This window comes from Periplaneta americana, chromosome 3 (genome assembly GCF_040183065.1).
Source record: "Periplaneta americana isolate PAMFEO1 chromosome 3, P.americana_PAMFEO1_priV1, whole genome shotgun sequence".
Taxonomy (NCBI): domain Eukaryota; kingdom Metazoa; phylum Arthropoda; class Insecta; order Blattodea; family Blattidae; genus Periplaneta; species Periplaneta americana.
The window spans coordinates 19,591,251-19,612,891 of NC_091119.1; the positions used below are offsets into that span (position 1 = coordinate 19,591,251).

Genomic DNA, 21,641 nt, shown 5'->3' on the forward strand with positions numbered 1-21,641 from the left:
TCAGTAAATGGCGTTTGGCCCACTATGGTTCTGAACCCTTCAAATAACTTAAATTATATTATATAATATTACATTACATATATTATATTATATTATATTATATTATATTATATTATATTATATTATATTATATTATATTATATTATATTATATTACATTATATTATATCAGAAGTTACTGTAATAACATTATAGCATTATGTTCATCTAGAGAAACTACACTTTCCAATGGTGAAATAATAATTAATTATACAAATCGGTTAATTTAGCTTCCGATATTACTTCATACAAACACAGAAACATTCTCTGTAGGCTATCTTTCATAGCTTTCGATTGTTGCTGTCCAAGGCCCCTTATAGACGAAGTCATTTATTTTTTATTTCATTATACGGCCTTAGATGGCAGTTATTTTAATTTTAAAACTCATTTATCTCATTAAATATCAGTCCTATCAAAATGCTTCAAGGAATAAAACTTATCGCAAATTATTTTTAAAGAAACTTTTGTTATGTAATATTTTTCACAAAAATCAATAATAAGCGAGATATTTCGATTTATTTAATTCAGGCCCCCTTATAACCCCCCTTTTAAATAATGTATTTTGAATGCCATATAGCCTAAAATCTAAGTTACAACGAACTTAATTTATATTCCAATTTTCATCGAAATCCGTTCATCCATTATCGCGTGAAAAGGTAACAAACATACAGACAGACAGACAGACATACAAACAAACAAAAATTTCAAAAAAGCGATTTTCGGTTTCAGGGTGGTTAATTATATATGTTAGGACAAATTATTTTTGGAAAATCGAAAATGAGCAGAAAAATTTCGGCTACAGATTTATTATTAGTATAGATTACTCTATCATGGGTTTACTTCCTTACATATTGTTTTATATTACGGTATCTGAATTAATTAAGAAAGCATAATTAATTCTTGTAAATACTGTTTCAGGCACAGCAAGCGCCACTCTGTGATGTTTTTTCATTTGTTACAAATGGTAATATTTACTATTTCAGTATTTTCATGCACATTTAATTGTCTTCTGCACAGTTGCTTCATTGACGCACCACTAACAGAATTCATGAGTTAAAAATAACATTATAATAGTACATTATGCAACGAGCCTATAATGGTAGTAATTAAGACGCAAGTACGAATGTTCATGAAACGAGCGCAAGCGAGTTTCATAATTTTCATACGAGCGTTTTAATTACCATTATAGGCAAGTTTCATACGACTTTTTATGCTCGACCATATTTCTAACTTGAAATTATTCAGAATTATGGTTATGTGCGAACTGACCTGAATTGTGAGGTGTGCGCAGACGCGAAAGTATTGATTTTTTCCGAGGCCGAATTTCATTGACCTTGGCACAGAATAAGATTAACATTACTCTGATATAACCTGAAAATTGATTTAGAATTGAAAAAGGAGATGACAAATTGAATTAATTTGAATATTATTTACAATTAACTCTAATTATTATAGTAACAGAACATAACCTTCTGCGACAGTATTGGATTTCCAGCCTCCGTGACTTTTCGCTAATTCTCTTTCGATTGCATATCCGAGAATAATCGATACTTGCGGTTTTATAACGGTACAAAGCTGACTTGTCATTGGCTGAACACCTGTAAGCTGAGTTGTCATTGGCTGAACACCTGTACTTTAATAAGTAGGTGTACTTTAATGACATGCATTAAAGGACTGCTACCAGGTGTATAATTACTACATTTCGGCATGGTCGAGCATAAATTAATTTAAATCTACTGCAATTAATATTTGAGGAGAAAAATTCGCTCCGGTGCTGGGGATCGAACCCGGGTCCTTGGTTCTACGTACCAAGCGCTCTGACCACTGAGCTACGCCGAATTCAATCCACAGCACCGGATCGAATCTTCCTCCTTCAGTGTTTCCCTTTGTGGCCTGACTCCAAGTTAGGCATATATGTTGACGTATATGTCTAGTGTCAACTGCCATTATACTAGGAGCGCACTCAGCTGAGTGACTTATTTGGCTGGGATTCCGCAATTATAATGCACTACTAGCTATGAGAATATTATGGATTTATTAATCTCTGTAATGTCGATCCCTGGCGCTGGAGCGAATTTTTCTCCTCAAATATTAATTGTCAACATTACAGAGATTATTCTGTAGGAAAAATTAATAAATCCATAATATTCTATTGCAATTAATTAAACTGCTAATATTATACACTAACTTTTTTATATTTTGTTTCTATAATAAAAAGTATTCTTAAAGTTATTATTTATCTATTCAGTTCCCTGTTCTATTACGCTTATGAAAATCATAATATTGACATTTGTATATTCTAACTAGAATAACAAGGTTTTTTTTATTGACAGATACTCTAATTTAATTGTTATGATAGATTTATACGTCTGCCGCCTACAATCTAGGTTAAAACAAGAATAATGATAATAATGATGAGTAGGAGGACGACAACAATGACGATGACGATGATGCCAGTGGTGATAATTGATGAATAATTATGAAATTACGTCAGAGAATGGGAAAACCTCGCGAGAACCTGTCGGTACTAGTTTTACCCAATTTCCACTTGGATGCCCCTGTATTTAATGTAGAAAGCTGATACTACAACCTTCATATTAATAGTTATGCACGAGATTAGAAATTATGTGTGTATGCTCAATATTTAATAGTGAAGTCATTCTCCTTCTTGCTTCCCAATATTTGGATGTAAGGTTCATAAAAACTGGGTGTCCTTAACGAAATGGTTGAAAGTTGCTCATGAAGATGTTGCATCCCAAAGTAAAAGATTAGGAATTATAGACTATAGTCCCGACGCTGTTATTTCCGGCGTGACTCCTCCTCTTTGCTTACGTCTTAGAAAGTGAAGGCTCTATAAAGTCTAGGTAGGTAGTATCGTTCGCCATTTTTGTTCTTACGTTGCCGAGCTACCATACGAGGAATCTATTTGCCACACCATTAAACATTATCATGTCGTAGCTCCTATGATAATAAATCAAACGCATTATAATTCAGCAAATAATTGAGCGGCAAATAACGTCTTTGTGTGCTTTCTGCGAACGCCAACGAAAGAGCTAAAATGGCGGGCGATTATATTAAGTATTTATCGAGCCTTAAGAAATGAATCAGCATATCACAAGACGCACATGTTTAAATGTAGCCAACCTGCAACGCGATTGGCTGCCGGAAATTAGAGCGACGGGACTATAATCATATTAAAATAAAGGGACATAAATAGATTATTTAATTCCCAAACTGTTCAGTCAGTTTAAGAAGTAGTGTCGTATGATAATAAATGATTGAAAGAATTTTAGTTTTGTCCTTTAAGTGTGCAGAAATTTCAGCCGAACAAATGTAACTTTTTCTTCTGCAGATGAATTTTATAATGTTATATTTTGTTCGCATCAAATTTCTTATTTAAAGGACAAAACAAAATTATTTCAATCATTAATATTACGTAACAGTAAACGAAAGTCGTTTCAAACCACATTCGAAAAAATGTTACCGGTATCTATATTAAATTTATAACTTTGTTCTCTTACAGAAACGTGGTTGATGCAAGCTGTTATGGGTGTCATGCAGCAGAATTACAGACCTCTGGAGGTATTTGTTTTATGAATATTTAATATCCCACTTTCACTTTTTTTGTGTGTAAGACAGTAACTTGTAACCGTATTGTGTTCATATTTTATATGTACAGTATGTATAATATTCAGTTTTCGAGATTGACAATATTAAAATTGTGTGATTCACAGCTTTAAAGACTTTGAATAAAAACAGGTTCCCAAGACCTTTGGACTGTAAATAGTCACGCTTGAAATAGTCACAATTTTTTTCATAACTGTTCTTGGGGTTATTAGGCAAAAGTGTATGTTGTTGTTGTTGTTTTCTAATGCCAGGCGTTTGACAATAAAGTCATTTGACCTCTTGCACTCCAATATTTTTCAAAGATATTATCATGGTCAGCCACTGAAGCACAGATTTTGAGGTGTTCCGAATCCATTTCTTGGTTTGAGTTGCACAATGGGCAGTTAGGGGACTGATATATTCCAATTCTATGCAGGTGTTTGGCCAAACAATCATGGCCTGTTGCCAATCTAAATGCAGCTACAGATGATTCTCGTGGTAAATCGGGAATTAACTGTGGATTATGATGCAGAGAGTTCCATTTTTTCCCTTGAGATTGTGTTATCAAATTTTGTTTGTTGAAATCTAAGTATGTAGATTTAATAAATCTTTTCACAGAGTAATACGTAGATTTAGAAACAGGTCTGTAAATAGCAGTGCTGCCCTTCTTTGCTAAAGCATCCACATTCTCGTTTCCCAGGATTCCACAATGGGATGGTATCCATTGGAATACAATTCTTTTATTGAATCATATTAATTGAGAGAGCATTTTAGTTATTTCTGTTGTTTGAGATGGTGTGTGTTTAGAGACTATTGATAGAATAGCTGTTTGGAGTCTGACAATATAACTGCATTCTTAAATTTATTGATGTGGCATAGAAGATTCCTGAGACTTTCACTTATTGCAATGATATCTCCATCAAAACTTGTTGTTCCATATTCAAGAGATCTATAAAGTGAGAAGAGACAGTACGTAACACCTGCACCGGCACTTGTTCTCTGTAGATCAAGGATCCGTCGGTGTATAAATGAAGCCAGTTTTGTGGAGGGTACCTAATATTAATTGTCTCTAAAGACAATTGTTTCATTATTTCGGTGTTTACTTCTGATTTCAGTATTTCTTCTGTTAAATTTAGATTATATTCTATATTTAATAGAGTTAAAGGGTTTGGTTTAATTTGTAAGTTTTCTTTTAAATTCGGGATATTGATTTTCTATTTTAATTTATGAACCATGTAAAAGTGTATGTAAACATAATGATATGAATTTGTGTTGAAAACTTTCTAATTTAGCCGAGTCAGCTGTTCTGATAGAATTCCAGGCTGCAAGGCTACAGATGCATGCTATTCTTGTTTCGATTTCACAAATTTTTTTTTTCTCCCTAATGGCAGGTACTTGATTTTTCGTCATTCACACATATGAAGCCAGTTGTGTAGACCAATTTAGTGTAAAGTAAGGTATTACCATAGTCTCGTATATACACTCACGAAGCTTGAGTTGTGAGGGTGCTAGGAACAATAGATTGTGCTGGTACTATTTCGCATTGTCTGCAATTAGGTGATATTAGCGATCCTAGTGGTTAGCAACTATCTATGGATGCATATTTACTACATATTGAGCTTCGTGACTGTATATACTAGACTGTGGTATTACTTTAAAAGAGAATCAGACATTGAGGAAGAATTAATTTATTGACCGTATTAGATCCAACATTCTAATTGCATGATTATATTTGATATCTATGGAATAGTGGTCAAAACTAGTGGGCCGGAATTGAATCCTGTTTGGAACAAGTTATCTCGAAGTTTTTTCCGGTGTTTTCCCTCAAATGCAGAACGGGCTTAAGGAATACAGCATTTCCATTTTCATATTCAGCACTGTAATGTACATTAAAGAAAACTTGGATAATTTCAATACATGTATTAATTTCGGAATATGTATGGTAAGACTTTCCTGTGTTAAATTTCAACGTACCTCGTTTACACATTTCGACCTATTTATGGGTCATCTTCAGTTTTATCCAATTTACACTTGGATGCCCCTGTATTTAATGTAGAAAGCTGATACTACAACCTTCATATTAATAATTATGCTCGTGATTAGGAATTATAGACTAATCATATTAAAATAAGGGAACATAAATAGATAATTTAATTTCCAAACTGTTCAGTCAGTTTAAAAGAGCAGTGTATTATGATAATAAATGATTGAAAGAATTTTAGTTTTGTATTTATCTTGAATCTTGCGTACACTACTTTTAACATTTAAATATAAATTATTGATTCTGAAGATGACCCATAATTAGGTCGAAACATGTAAACGAGATACGTTGAAATTTAACACAGGAAAGTCTTACCATACATATTCCGAAGTGATACAGTGTTAAAAGTTGTGTAATCAAGATGTATACATGTATTAACGTTCACTCTCATAACACAAGCCACAGAAATGATATAGATGCTCCATATGAGGATGCTTTAGCAAAGAAGGGCAGTACTGCTACTGACAGATCTGTTACTAAATCTACGTATTACTCTGTGAAGAGATTTATTAAATTTACATACTTAGACTTCAACAAACAAAATTTGATAACACAATCTCAAGGGAAAAAATGGAACTCTCTGCATCAAAATCCACAGTTAATTCCCGATTTACCACGAAAATCGTCTGTAGCTGCATTTAGATTGGCAACAGGCCATGATTGTTTGGCCAAACACCGGCATAGACTTGGAATATATCAGTCCCCTAACTGCCCATTGTGTAACTCAAACCAAGAAATGGATTCAGAACACCTCAAAATCTGTGCTTCAGTGGCTGACCATGATAATATCTTTGAGAAATATTGGAGTGCAAGAGGTCAAATGACTTTATTGTCAAACGCCTGGCATTAGAAAATAACATGTTAGATTAAATATTATTATAAAAAATATTGTTGTTTTCTAATGCCAGGCATTTGACAATAAAGTCATTTGACCTCTTGCACTCCAATATTTTTCAAAGATATTGTCATGGTTAGCTACTGACGCACAGATTTTGAGATGTTCTGAATCCATTTATAAAAAATGTTGGTATAAAATTGTACAATTTACTGCCCAATGTTGTAAAAAACTATGACATTAATAAATTTTGAGGTTTATTGTAATCATCATCCTCTTATCGTGCCCTCCTTTTGGAAGGTCGATTCCAAATATGCCTCTATTCGTCTCTGTCTGTTATTATTATTATTATTATTATTATTATTATTATTATTATTATTTTTATTAAATATTTTATGTGTAAAGATGCATCATATACATATGAAGCTTACTACTGGAAATAAAACTCGATATAGATTTGTCATTGTAGATTGTCTTCAGTCATAGTTTTAGCCAGACAAAACAAAAATCAAATCTGTGAACTCTCCATGAAGGGTCGAGGCCGAACAGCCATTCACATGCCTCAACAGAGAAGAACGATCGTTCAAAATATTGTGATGTGAGCCTGATGATCCTCCCAACCATTATAAATGATTTCTTAACCTAGATTTCACTACATATTCTAATTCTCCAAATTCATCACGATGCTAGGTGAGCACCAATCCCATACATTGGACGAAATTTCATGAGAAAATTTCTTCCCCTGTCAGTAATCAAACCAGTCCCTATTTCGTAATGTGAGTTTAGGCACTATGCCTTAGATCAGTGATGTCAAAGCAAGCGCATTTTTCTGACTTTGACGTCGTACACGGGCATTAAGCGCTAAGTATGCTAGGAGGAATAAGCAGCCTGTTGGATTAAGAAAACAGTGGTGCACAAACTTCAAACGGAACGTGAAATTTCATGTCGTTATTTTTATATCGGTTCTTTCTGTTTGTTATTTTATATATTGTCTGTAAAACAAAAGTACTAACACCTATTTCTTAGCCTAATATTGCAGTTGTGTTTTAAACGTTAATAACATAATAAATAATAAAGAAGGAATATTCACACAAATTCCATAATAACTACAACTATACTGTACTAAGTGAATTAAACACATCATTCATAAAGAAAGTGTTATCCCAAAGAAAGACACTGAATATGACATGATAAGTTGAAATTGATATTGATGGTATCTTTAGCCTTATAAAAGTAATCAAAACAATATTATACTACAAAGCAAAGTTGTCTAGGTATATGTTTTAACTGTAACTAATATTACATAATAAAACTCTTATCGCATTATGCTTTTAGGTGATATTGGTGCGCAACTTTCTGTTATCAGAATATTAAATTATCTCGAAATCTGCTGAAGCTATAGAGCTGACGTTTTACCAAACATTTTCCATGCGAATATTTTCAAACATTTTAATACACTATCTTCAGTAATACATATTTACGATATATTAGATTTACGAAAACATTGTTTTAGTACCTGTAAGGCTATTAAACAAACATATCTGAAAATTTCACTTTTCTGTAAAAAAGATGAGAAAAATATTCCTTTTGAATAAAAAAGCAATCTTGTGAAAAATGAGCATTAAAATTAAAACTTACATTCTTATAATGCACTTATACTTCTCAGACAAATCTAAAAATTAACATGGATACAGTTTTAATAAGTTCTCTTCCCTTTATCTATTGAATCAGTGCTGGCCATCCCTGTATATAGCTCGACCAAGCGGCATATACCACCTCTTTCGTCTGTCTCTTTCCTTTCCGCTTAAAGCGCTCAGGCTCTTCTGAGCTCTAAAGCGCTCACTTGCTCCTATGGGGATCAATTGACATCACTGCCTTAGATCATGACGCAACAGTGCAGAATTTCAAGTGATACAATAGTGTTTATTATTAAATGCAATAATTTTTATGGTGAAATTTTGCATTGTGGAACCATAACATATTAAAATAATGGTTGAAATGAACGAAGCTCCTCTGGGTCCTACCATATTAATGATATATCTGTGAGTATATAATTCAGTGTGATGAAATTTTCTTGTAAGTACTTTCGTGATTTGTACAGTACCTTAAATTTAATTATAACAACAATAAAAAAGTCAAATACAGTGAAACCTGTCTAAAGTGGCCATCTGAAGTTACCTCGTAAAATGGTCGTTTTATCAGGTGGCCGCTGGATTAAGGTTGCGGTTTTCTGTGAATCAGCATGAAAATACTGAATTTCATTGACTTTTTAGTACGTACTGTGCGCATACAACAATCGTCAGCCACTTCCATTCTTGCAATTAGCCTTTTCAAAACTCGCTTGCGGTACCTCAGTTTAAATGACTGGATAATACCTTGATCAAGGTGTGATGTCGTATTTGGGGGAAGAAACACCAATTTCACGATCACATTGCGATTTTGTCGTTTAATCTTGGAATTGAAATCGCATGGCTAATTCTCAAACAATAATGATTTCATCCAAGCTTTATTGTTGGCAGTCCACTTCACCCCCAATAAACCCATGTCAACATTTTTCAAACATCTCGGTTTCAATGATTTCCATATCATTAGGAGTGTTTCTTTTTCTCCTACAGCATTACAACAAAAGAGTAGGGTTATTCTGTCTTTTGCCAACTTCCCCCTCTTTACACTCTTTTTTTCTTAAAACTTAAAGTTTTGTTAGGGAGGGCTCTGAAGAAAAACCTGTTTCGTCAACATTATAAATGTCTCTGAGTTCATATTCCGCAAGAATTGAAGGCAGTCTATTTTTTCCATTCTTCAATAACATTGGTTGCAATGTCAGTAGAAAAAAAATAAAAAAAATTGAATGGTTAACTACTGATCTAAAACATACTGTGACATTTTCCATAGAAAAAGTGCGTGTTTCAATGCCTTAAAAACGAGTAAGAATTTATAGCTGTGCAGGGTCGGAGTGGAAAGTGACAAAAGAGTCATAAAACAGTAACCAACTAACCCCAAGATATGAAGGGTGTACTGTTGTACACTTAGCTATTGTCCTCGTGATATTGCTTCCTGTCCTCTAACCATCGAAAAAATAGGTCAGACAGTATCCGTGAAAAGATTTTTTGTTGGACAGTGACTGTTATAGTCAGGTTCCAATCCAAATAGATCCCGGCCACTGGCCGGAGCATGAGTGACCGCTAAATAAAGAGAGAATTTGTATTGATCTTATGGAAAATGCATTTGGTTCCAGAAAAAAATTGGCCTTTTGGCCAGGTGACTGTTTAAATGAAGTGACCACAAAGGCAGGTTTCACTGTAATATTAAATATAAGAGTAATGACATGTTTTATTGGAATGAAATAGTGAGAACATAGGAAAGTGCAAATTTATTCCTCTATTGGCAGTTTCCATAACTGGTGACTATTAGTTATGTTTCATTTACTGTACGTCAATGTTAGAACTTAGTACCGGTACTTCTTACAAGACTAAATCTCATTCAATGTTGTGTATCTTCCTTTCAGTGTTTGGCTGGTTGTGTATTTTACACAGTCAATTTGACTTTCGGAGACCTGATAAAATCGAGAATTGGTGTTCCATACGCATTATTTGAAACCTGTCTCAAGAAAGGTACGTTTTTGTTTCAGATTAAAATATGTCTTTAATGTCTTGAGTTTAAGTAGAATAAGTGGTATCCACTCATGCTCCTCAACTTCCTCATATCATTCATTCATTCATAGTGTTCTGCCCAAGTACAGGTCTTTCACTGCAAACCCAACATTCTTCAATCTTTCCTTTTTTCTGCCTTCCTCTTAATCTCCGCATACGATCCATATATCTTAATGTCGTCTATCATCTGATATCCTCTTCTGCCTCGAACCCTTTTCTCGCTCACCATTCCTTCCAGTGCATCTTCAGTAAGCAATTTCTTCTCAGCGAGTAACCCAATCAGTTCTTTTGTCTCTTCCTGATCAGTTTCAGCATCATTCTCTCTTCACCCACTCTTTCCAACACAGCTACGTTTCTTATTCTGTCTGTCTATTTCACACGCTCCATTCTCCTCCATATCCACATTTCAAATGCTTCTAGTCGCTTCTCTTCACTTCGTCGTAATATCCAAATTTCTTCCCCATACAATGCCACACTCCAAACAAAGCACTTCACTAGTCTCTTCCTTAGTTTTTCCTGAGATCCGCAGAAGATGTTCCTTTTTTTTTTTATAAGCTTCCTTGGCCATTGCTATCCTCCTTTTGACTTCCTGGCAGCAGCTCATGTTACTGCTTATAGTATTTGAAGCTGTCCACTTGCTCTACTGCCTCATTTAGAATTCGCAAGTTTACCTTCTTTATTTTTCTTCCTATGAGCATGGTCTTCGTCTTATTTGCATTTATCTTCATCCCATACTGCTCACAGCTATCATTTAACTCCAGTAGCATATCCCTTAGTATCATCTCCTCTTCTGCTAATAACGCTATATCATGAGCAAATCTTATACATTTTATTTTTCTTTCTCCTATCACTCCTCCCATGTTCTGAAAACAGTTCTTTGCTAAATCCTCCAAGTAGATGTTGAACAGGATAGGTGATAAAGGGCATCCTTGTCGTACTCCTCTCCCTATTTCACTTCCTTCTGACATTTCTTCTCCAGTTCTGATTTTGACTTGTTGTTTCATATAAAGATTACTGAACAGCTTTCTCTCTTCCTAATCCGCACCAATTTTCTTTAGGATCCCCATGAGTTTATTCCAATCCACTCTGTCAAAAGCCTTTTCTAGGTCCACAAATACTACATAGGCCTACACTTCGTCATTCTTCTGTAGGTATCTTTTGCCGATTGTTCGTAGCAGTTCAATTGGCCTACTGTATTATATAACATTAATAGTAGTAGGATTCTGTTTCTATGGTGACAAGTTCTTTTGCTGCAGTATTAGAGAAAATGATTGTCTGGCGTGGACATTTTTGCACTCTTGTAATTTCAGAATCTTATTTCACGTGCAATAAAGTTTCATGGAATGTAGGCTTTCATGGTCAATAGGATGGGTATTTTCCGGCCTAGAGGCAGTTAGAACATATGCCATTAAAATTTTTTTTATATGTAGCATGAAATTAACATCATGAAGAATATAGGCAATTAACCCTGTACTAATTGATAAGTGTACAAAGAAGTAGAGTAAAGGCATAACAGTCTTCAAATACAGGTAGATGCAGTTCCTAAAATAACGAAACATGCTACAGAATGTAGGTCGCTCATGCTGCTGGCATATGTTCTAACCGCCTACCACACCAGTTTTTAAACTTTTAACGATTGTTTTAAGCTGAATATTTTTAAGTGTTCATCATGTGTTATTGTGTTATCCTTTAATATGTCCTGAAGATGCCTGGCGAAAATGTTTGTCAAAAACTTTTATATACGATTTCTTGTAATATTGTAATGGTTCAACGTGTGTACTATTGATAAGTAATTTGACTATAATAAACATACACATATTTGAAACTTGTATAGTTTATAATGCTGATAAGATTTTTATTACTATAGATGAATTAAAAATGAAATAGTTATTCATAACATATTTATATACTCCATTAGAATACAAATTATTTAATTGATATTAGCATTTACTTTAGTTCTCAAATTTTGATTAGTATTATATTATAATACTAGCCGTACCCGTGCGCTCCGCTGCACCTGTTAGAAATAAATATAAAGTAATTACATAATTAAAATAGGACGTTTGATCCAGGGAACAACATTTACAACAGCGCAAGTTAATCTGCTTCGCTCATTAACCAATTTTGTTTTGCATTGTATTTATTGCATATATATTTTATGTATTTTAACACGATTCATTGAGCATAGTTAAAATTTGAATTATAAAATAATGGATTGCTAAGCTAACGTACTATTACTGCATACTAAATCAATACACTCTCGTTGTTCGTTAATTCTCTGAGATTAAAATGAGTGTACATAAATATTATTTTAAGAAATACAGAAAACGAATGTACAAAATAGCCTATCAAATTTTCTGTGCATAAGAAGCTATTTTAATCTTACCTGTCCTCGATTTACTCAGACGTTACTGTAATAACATTATAGCATTATGTCCATCTAGAGGAACTACACTTTCCAATGGTGAAATAATAATTAATTATACAAATCGGTTAATTTAGCTTCTGATATTACGTCATACAAACACAGAAACATTCTCTGTAGGCTGTGTTTAATAGCTTTCGATTGTTGATGTCCAAGGCTCCTGTTTCGATTGTTGTTGTCCATGGCCCCTTATAGACGAAGTCATTTGTTCTTAATTCATTGCACCATCTTAGATGGCGTTATTTTAATTTTAAAACTCATTTATCTCATTAAATATCAGTCCTATCAAAATTTTGCAAAAGAATAAAACTTATCGGAAACCATTTTTTAAAAAAACTTTTGTTATGTAACATTTTTCACAAAAATCAATAATAAGCGAGATATTTCGATTTATTTAATTCAGGCCCCCGTATAACCCCCCTTTTAAATAAAGTATTTTGAATGCCATATAGCCTAAAATCTAAGTTACAACGAACTTAATTTATATTCCAATTTTCATCGAAATCCGTTCAGCCATTATCACGTGAAAAGGTAACAAACATACAGACAGACATACAAACAAAAATTTCAAAAATGCGATTTTCGGTTTCAGGATGGTTAATTATATATGTTAGGACCAATTATTTTTGGAAAATCGAAAATTGCCACAAAAATTTCGGCTACAGATTTATTATTAGTACAGATTTAGTCTTTGGCGGGTTGGTACAAAGTCCTTTCATTTTGCAGAGATGATAGCAGCACCATAAAACTTCACTGTAAACATATAATTTGTTTATAATTTCTATTACAATAATTAATATTCTTTTTTTATAGGTGTGAGATCACACGACACATGCGAAATAACAGAGTGTGCCTTGGAATCTGCAACTAATGGTAAGTATAAATTGAAGCTTTAGTATTAATTAAATGAAAGAAATAGTGAAGTTCATTGTAGTTAACTTTTAGGATCTTGTCACATTCTGCCATTCAGTGGTGCTTTTCAGCATGGTTACCACTAGCAAAATTTGTATTGATTTAAATGGAGGCATTCACACGTGAAGTGCAATAGAGCCACTGTGATGCTTGGTGGACTATTCACTTGCTGGATTGTTCACAAGGAATTAGTAAGCACAAGAATGTTCACATAATTTATAAAGTATGATTGTCTTTCAAAGCTTATGAAGGCTTATCAAGTAAAGAAAACAAATATAACTCTTTCTTCACCATCTGTTTTTCCTATTGTAGCCTAATTATAAACCGTTTTAAATTTGTTAAGGTATGTATATCTTAACACAAAGTCTGTTTTAATTAAAATTTTGTGCTGGTAAATATTTTTTTATTCTGACTTTTTGAAAGAATCATTTCATGTCAAATCATTATACTTAAGTACCATTTTTCAACTAAACCTTCTTCAATTTTAGTAGACCCCGGACTCATAGATAGATAGATAGATAGATAGATAGATATTTATTTGTCATCAACATTTATATGCTATGGCAGATTTGGGCATCGTGCCTCACTCGAGAACTTGTGCCTCACTGACCTTCACGTAGCTCCAAGGCGTGGGCAGGTTCTATATCAGTTTCATAAGCAATATCAGTGGTGGCATAATGGCATTATCAAAGCAGTGTGTTATTTTCATGAGAAAACGATTATTTCATGAGAAATGGGAGGAAGAGTTTCTTTGCTGTTTAGAAGGGGAGAACATACGATGTATGTTATGCTCGAAAATCCTATTAGGCATTAATAAATTTAATATACAACGACATTACTCCTTATGTCATAAAGAACATGCTGAATTAGAAGGTAAGACAAATTAAATGCTATTTTTTCGTACTATTTCGAAGAAAATTTACGATCTTAACATTTGCATAGTATACTAAATACGACATTATATCTTAAACATGCTGCATTGAAAGGTACGAGGAATTAAATGTTGTTTGTAAGTATTATTTCCAAAAGAAATTTATAAAAAAATATATATTAAATGTGTGTAGAAAACGAAATGTGATTTTCTGAAGTTATTTTAGGTCGAGAACGTGCAAATCTATTAAGTAATCTTGATAAACGCCAGAATATTCAAGAAAATAAACGTAGACAACGTGATGGAATGTTATTGGCTAGTTACGCAATTTCTCGCCTGTGATTTAAATCAATTCAGCGATGGAGAAACAGTAAAGAGGTTTATGATTAAAGCTGCCGAATTAATTTGCCAAATTGAATAAACGTTTTCGAGAGTCTCACGTTAACCAAGCGCTTTCCTAATAATTCGCCACTGACGGCCTTAGCGATTACGATAAGGTGACGCAGGTCACAGCAGTTTATATTTCCCATCCTACTCTGCAGTCTCCTCTCCTAGTAAACAAACTATTTCAAATCGAGTGCCTCACGTAACCGAAAATTGTGCCCATGTATGTGTTATGGTGTACCACAACTTATGTATACGGGTTTCACCATAACTTTCTATTAATATAACTGCAATTAGCATGCAATCTCGACAGCCTGTTTAACTAATAACTCTTCTACTCTCGCTATTAACCCAACTCCAAACAGTCAATTTCTTCTTATTGATCTTAAATGTCCACCATCTGTTCGTTACACACGTTCCTTTCAGCATTCTAATCTTGCTAACTAAATTTATACATAATTCCGTCTTTCTACATTACATCGAACTCGTAACACTTCACCCGGTTATACTCATTGGGATCTTTTTTTCTACCTAATACACGTCATTATAATCTTATTAAATCTTGACATGAGTATCTAGTTCACTTTAGTTTGATCATTAATTTCTTAACCACAATCAACACTCAGAAAAAAAAAAAAAACATAGAAAATTGTAAATACTATCACTAAGATCATCTTTCATAAAGGTACGGTCACATGTCGCTACTTTTGCAGCGCTACTTTTATACTGCAGCTGCAAAAGTTGCATGTCGTGTTCACACGTAAGTCAAAAGTAGCACGCTGCACGCTACTTTTCGTGCTGCGCAACCCGAGTGCTGCAAAAGTTGCAACTGGAGGTTGCGAGTCTGTTCACACACAAGGCGCTACTTTTTTAGCCGCAGTCATGCTGCAGGTTTCCATCTCCGTGTTGACTTCTCAATACACATTTTGTGGTTATGTTCACATTATTAAGAAACTCGTGCGAAAACTTCCTTATCTATTATTTGCTTTTCTGTCGTACCTAGTATTCAGAAATTGACATTATTTTTACTATAAAGCTTTTAAAAACGCCTAGGCCTATATACTTAAATGATAACCAACAGTATATTCACGTAATCAATGTTGGCAACCCTCCTGTTTGGAACTACGCTATGGAAAATTTAAAAAATGAATTATATCGTCACCAATTATGCTCAGACTGTGTTGTGTATTTAATAACTGTTACAAATAATTTATTTTCATCACATTTAACATTAAAATATATCCAAACAATAAAAGTATCATTGACACATTTGGGTGGTAACACTGGTTGCAACCGCAGCAAAAGTTTCAACAAAACCGATATCAAAAATGCTGCGGCTGCAACCCTGAGAACCCTGTTCACACGTCGCTACTTTTAAGTTGCGCGCAGCATGGAAAAGTAGCGGGCAGCAGGTTCGGCAGCCGCTACTTTTCGGGTTGCACCGTTGTTCACACGTCGCAGTACAAGAGTTGCGCAGTTTTTTGTACTGCAGCGCTGCAAAAGTAGCAATGTGTGATCGTACCTTAACTTCACTACATCACTTTCGAAGATTTACTTCTTTACAGTAAACTTCAATCGGTAACTATATTTATTAACTAGCCACTTTTTAATTTCCCAACTTTTTTTTTTTTTTTTTTCAGTTTTATAACTTCCTACTTGATCTTTATATCTATGATCCCCTAAACACATTTTCATCACGCTAAAACACGATTTACGACATTAAATCACCAAACTTCCTGTTGTAATTTCATTCAGACCTTTTATTTATTTTTTACCGCTCATGCATCAACTTCTAAGATCATAACTTTTTTGGCCCTTAAATGTACCCGTCAACGATAAAATACTGCCTTGTGGTGACTAAATCACTATCTCTTCACCCATCACACTTTTCGCATCCTGACGTCTTCTCTGAACACTAACCGCACCTTCTCTTGATCTCCCGTAAAGCACTCCTGATTCCGCTTGTCTTCTTCTTCTCACTGACTCACGTAGGCTAGACCATATGTTACTGCGATTTCCTACTCGGTCTACACTTCCACTTGGCTCAGCAGATTCCTGACTGAGACCCTGGACTCATTTCACTGGTATTATCACCTTCATTTCACTCGGATGCTAGACAACCATCGCAGTTAATATAGTATCATAAAATTAACCAATAAAAAATGTAAGAAACGTCCCTACCTACATGACTGAACACCCTCTACCACATTTTCTCTTTTTCACTTATTCTCAGTTGGTGCGCTAGCAATCTGAATGTTAAGAGCGAGATTTTGTTGTATTTTGTGTGCGTTTTGCGAAAGTTGTTCGTTTGTAATGCCTTCTGGAAAATTATTGAAAGTAGTAGAATCTCTAAGAGAACACGTTTCTCACGCACAAGAACCCACTCATGAGACTATCAAAATAAAACTAGATATGGTGCTAACAAAAAACCCTAGTTACAGCACTGTCTCAAAGTAGAAAAGGTCTTGTCCCAAGAAAGTGTGGCTTACTTGAACCTGAATCTTACTGACTCACAATTTTGTACATTAAAATTTTGTCCAATAACCTCATGTGATATTGAACAATTAATTTTACTTACTTACTTACTGGCTTTTAAGGAACCTGGAGGTTCATTGCCGCCCTCACATAAGCCCGCCATTGGTCCCTATCCTGAGCAAGATTAATCCATTCTCTATCATCATATTCCACCTTCCTCAAATCCATTTTAATATTATCTTCCCATCTACGTCTCGGCCTCCCTAAAGGTCTTTTTCTCTCCGGCCTCCCAACTAACACTTTATATGCATTTCTGGATTCGCCCATATGTGCTACATGCCCTGCCCATCTCAAACGTCTGGATTTAATGTTCCTAATTATGTCAGGTGAAGAATACAATGCGTGCAGTTCTGTGTTGTGTAACTTTCTCCATTCTCCTGTAACTTCATCCCTCTTAGCCCCAAGTACTGGTATTTTCCTAAGCACCTTATGCTCAAACAACCTTAACCTATGTTCCTCTCTCAAAGTGAGAGTCCAAGTTTCATAACCATAAAGAACAACCGGTAATATAACTGTTTTATAAATTCTAACTTTCAAATTTTTCGACAGCAGACTGGATGATAAAAGTTCCTCAACCAAAGAACAGACATTTCCCATGTTTATTCTGTGTTTAATTTTCTCCCGAGTATCATTTATATTTGTTACTGTTGCTCCCACATATTTGAACTTCTTCACCTCGTCAAAAGATAAATTTCCAATATTTATATTTCCATTTCGTACAATATTCTCTTCACGAGACATAATCATATACTTAGTCTTTTCGGGATTTACTTCCAAACCTATGTCTTTACTTGCTTCCAGTAAAATTCCCGTGTTTTCGTTGTGGATTTTCTCCTAACATATTCACGTCATCCGCATAGACAAGCAGCTGATGTAACCCGTTCAATTCCAAACCCTCTCTGTTATCCTGAACTTTCCTAATGGCATACTCTAGAGCAAAGTTAAAAAGTAAAGGTGATAGTGCATCTCCTTGCTTTAGCCCACAGTGAATTGGAAACACATCTGACAGAAACTGACCTATACGAACTCTGCTGTATATTTTACTGAGACACATTTTAATTAATCGAACTAGTTTCTTGGGAATACCAAATTCAATAAGAATCTCATATAAAACTTCTCTTGAACAATCAATTTTAGCATTCAAAATTATCCCTAAAAGTAACAAAGTATGACAAAGAAATGAGGATGCTCTAGAAATACTTTGAACACTACATACAAAATGTTTATACAGCCAGTGCTGACATACTGCGGAGAAATTTTAATTACTTCACCTTTCATAAATCAAATGTAGTTGTTGTTTTCTAATGCCAGGCGTTTGACAATAAAGTCCTTTGACCTCTTGCACTCCTGTCTTCGGACAGTTGGCTAAACATCAACAATATTATGTTAATTACTGGTATGTATGGACAAGAATGAATTAAGATGTAGTCTGACATTGCTATATGTGTGATAGGTTACTTGAAATGGTCATGTAAACAAATTCCTGAAATTTATTGCATATACTGCAGAAAATATAGTAGAGTTGTTTCTTTCTTGCAGGTATAAGGTTAGCCCAATCTCTTGGTTTAAAAATACCATATTTGGATGTGATACAACAGATCATCGACACGCTTACGGATCAACCGCATATTGTGTTGATGGATGAGCATACACTACCACCTCCCCAAGCACCAGTAGTTTCATCGAATCTGTCTCAACAAGCACCACAAAAAACCCAAGAATCTCAGCCAACTGAACCAAAAGCAGAAATGCACCCAGCTACAAATAAACCAACAGAAACTGCAACACAAAAACTACAGCAGGATGAGCCAATTGACGTAAAAAAAGAAAAGGTTAATTCAGCCCCAAATATGATACCCACTTTTGGACTTCTACATATTTGTGGACTCCTTTTGTTTTTCAAAAACGTCTATTGATTTTTGGAATAATTTATTTCTCTATGTTGACATATTAATTTTAGAAGAAAAATTTCGGTAGTTTGTTTATATATTGGTATTATTTGGCATTGAAATAGATGCAAGAAAAGTAATTATATTATAAATGGCGTCAAGGAATTCTATACGGTACATGAAAATAATACATTCTTTTCCAATGTATACATGAATTTGACTAGAGACTTGGGACATACCAGCTACAAATAAACCAACAGAAACTGCAACACAAAAAATACAGCAGATCAGGCAATTGACGTAAAAAAAGAAAAGGTTAATTCAGTCCCAAATATGATACCCACTTTTGGACTTCTACATATTTGTGGACTCCTTTTGTTTTTGAAAAACGTCTACTGATTTTTGGAATAATTTATTTCTTTATGTTGACATATTCATTTTAGAAGAAAAATTTCGGCAGTTTGTTTATATATTGGTATTATTTGCCATTGAAATACATGCAAGAAAAGTAATTATATTATAAATGGCGTCAAGGAATTCTATATATGAAAATAATACATTTTTTTCCAATGTATACATGAATTTGACTTGAGACTTACCAGCTACAAATAAACCAACAGAAACTGCAACACAAAAACTACAGCAGGATCAGCCAATTGCCGTACAAAAAGTAAAGGTTAATTCAGCGCCAAATATGATACTCACTTTTGGACTTCTGCATATTTGTGGACTCCTTTTGTTTTTGAAAAACGCCTATTGATTTTTGGAATAATTTATTTCTCTATGTTGACATATTCATTTTAGAAGAAAAATTTCGGCAGTTTGTTTATATATTGGTGTTATTTGGCATTGAAATACATGCAAAAGAAGTAATTATATTAGAAATGGCATCAAGGAATTCTATACCGTATATGAAAATAATACATTCTTTTCCAATGTATACATGAATTTGACTTGAGACTTACCAGCTACAAATAAACCAACAGAAACTACAACACAAAAACTACAGCAGGATCAGCCAATTGACGTACAAAAAGAAAAGGTTAATTCAGCCCCAAATATGATACTCACTTTTGGACTTCTACATAATTGTGGACTCCTTTTGTTTTTGAAAAACGCCTATTGATTTTTGGAATAATTTATTTCTCTATGTTGACATATTCATTTTAGAAGAAAAATTTCGGCAATTTGTTTATGTATTGGTATTATTTGCCATTGAAATACATGCAAGAAAAGTAATTATATTAGAAGTGACGTCAAGGAATTCTATATATGAAAATAATACATTCTTTTCCAATGTATACATGAATTTGACTTGAGACTTGGGACATACCAGCTACAAATAAACCAACAGAAACTGCAACAAAAAAACAACAGCAGGATCAGCCAATTGATGTACAAAAAGAGAAGATTAATCAGCCTCAAATATGATACCCACTTTTGGACTTCTGCATATTTGTGGACTCCTTTTGTTTTTGAAAAACGCCTATTGATTTTTGGAATAATTTATTTCTCAATGTTGACATATTAATTTTGGAAGAAAAATTTCGGCAGTTTGTTTATATATTGACATTATTTGCCATTGAAATACATGCAAGAAAAATAATTATATTATAAATGGCCGTCAAGGAATTCTATATATGAAAATAATACATTCTTTTCCAATGTATACATGAATTTGACTTGGGACATACCAGTAGTAAAAATTATATTTTGCTGTTTATAAAATATTATATTCATAAGAGGTTGTTTAATTTTGAACAATTAGGCTATTTAAAATAATTACAAAGTCGGAAATATTAAAATGCATGTTATTTTTGTATTTTCAAAGTGATTTTCAATTTTTATGCGTAATAATATATATTTTAAGCAGAATATGAATGTAGACTTTTATCAAAATTAAGAAGGGAGCAATAAATTCCAACTGCTAGACACACCATGATGTATTAAGACCGAAAGGAAAATAATTATTCTGGAAGTAATATACTATATATAAATATTATATTTAAGATTAGTTATGTTGAGCTCCTACTACACTGCACTGCAGACACCTAGATAGAAGCAAGCAGGAAAGAAGACACCTTCCAGGACTCTACTGGCAAGCAAGAGGAGTTAATGGTGTGACACTGTTGCCAACATATCGCCCTACAACCTCGCTAACTTTTCAACAGAAAGTAGCTAAATCTCTCCAAAGTTTGTTAAAAAAATCCCCAGAAATGTCGCTAAAAATTAATAATAAATATCACTAAATAAAAATAAGAAAAACATACATATGCGGAGAAAAAACATCATTTCCTCGTCATCATCCTCTTCTGCAGAGTCTGGTTGTATTGTTGACGGCTGTGATGTTGAGGTGGAAGGTGTGGGAACAGCTGATTGTGAATACACTGCACTTGATCCAATCATTGACACTACACTTTCTGCTAAATTGTAAGTGTGGAAATTTTCGCCCAAG

The 21,641-nt window shown here is 33.8% G+C and overlaps 1 protein-coding gene across 3 annotated transcripts in view; it reads left to right on the plus strand.

Moving 5' to 3' along the window:
• LOC138695817 (uncharacterized) overlaps positions 1–21,641 on the plus strand; it is a 44,451-nt gene that overhangs the window by 20,905 nt on the left and 1,905 nt on the right. For all 3 annotated transcript variants that reach the window (XM_069820061.1, XM_069820059.1, XM_069820060.1), the window contains 5 exons: positions 957–1,002; positions 3,562–3,620; positions 10,026–10,131; positions 13,409–13,468; positions 18,837–21,641. The exon at positions 18,837–21,641 is cut by the window's right edge and continues 1,905 nt beyond it. In XM_069820061.1, coding sequence (XP_069676162.1) covers positions 957–1,002; positions 3,562–3,620; positions 10,026–10,131; positions 13,409–13,468; positions 18,837–19,213 — 648 coding nt within the window. In that variant the 3' untranslated portion in view covers positions 19,214–21,641. The remainder of the gene's footprint in view (positions 1–956; positions 1,003–3,561; positions 3,621–10,025; positions 10,132–13,408; positions 13,469–18,836) is intronic.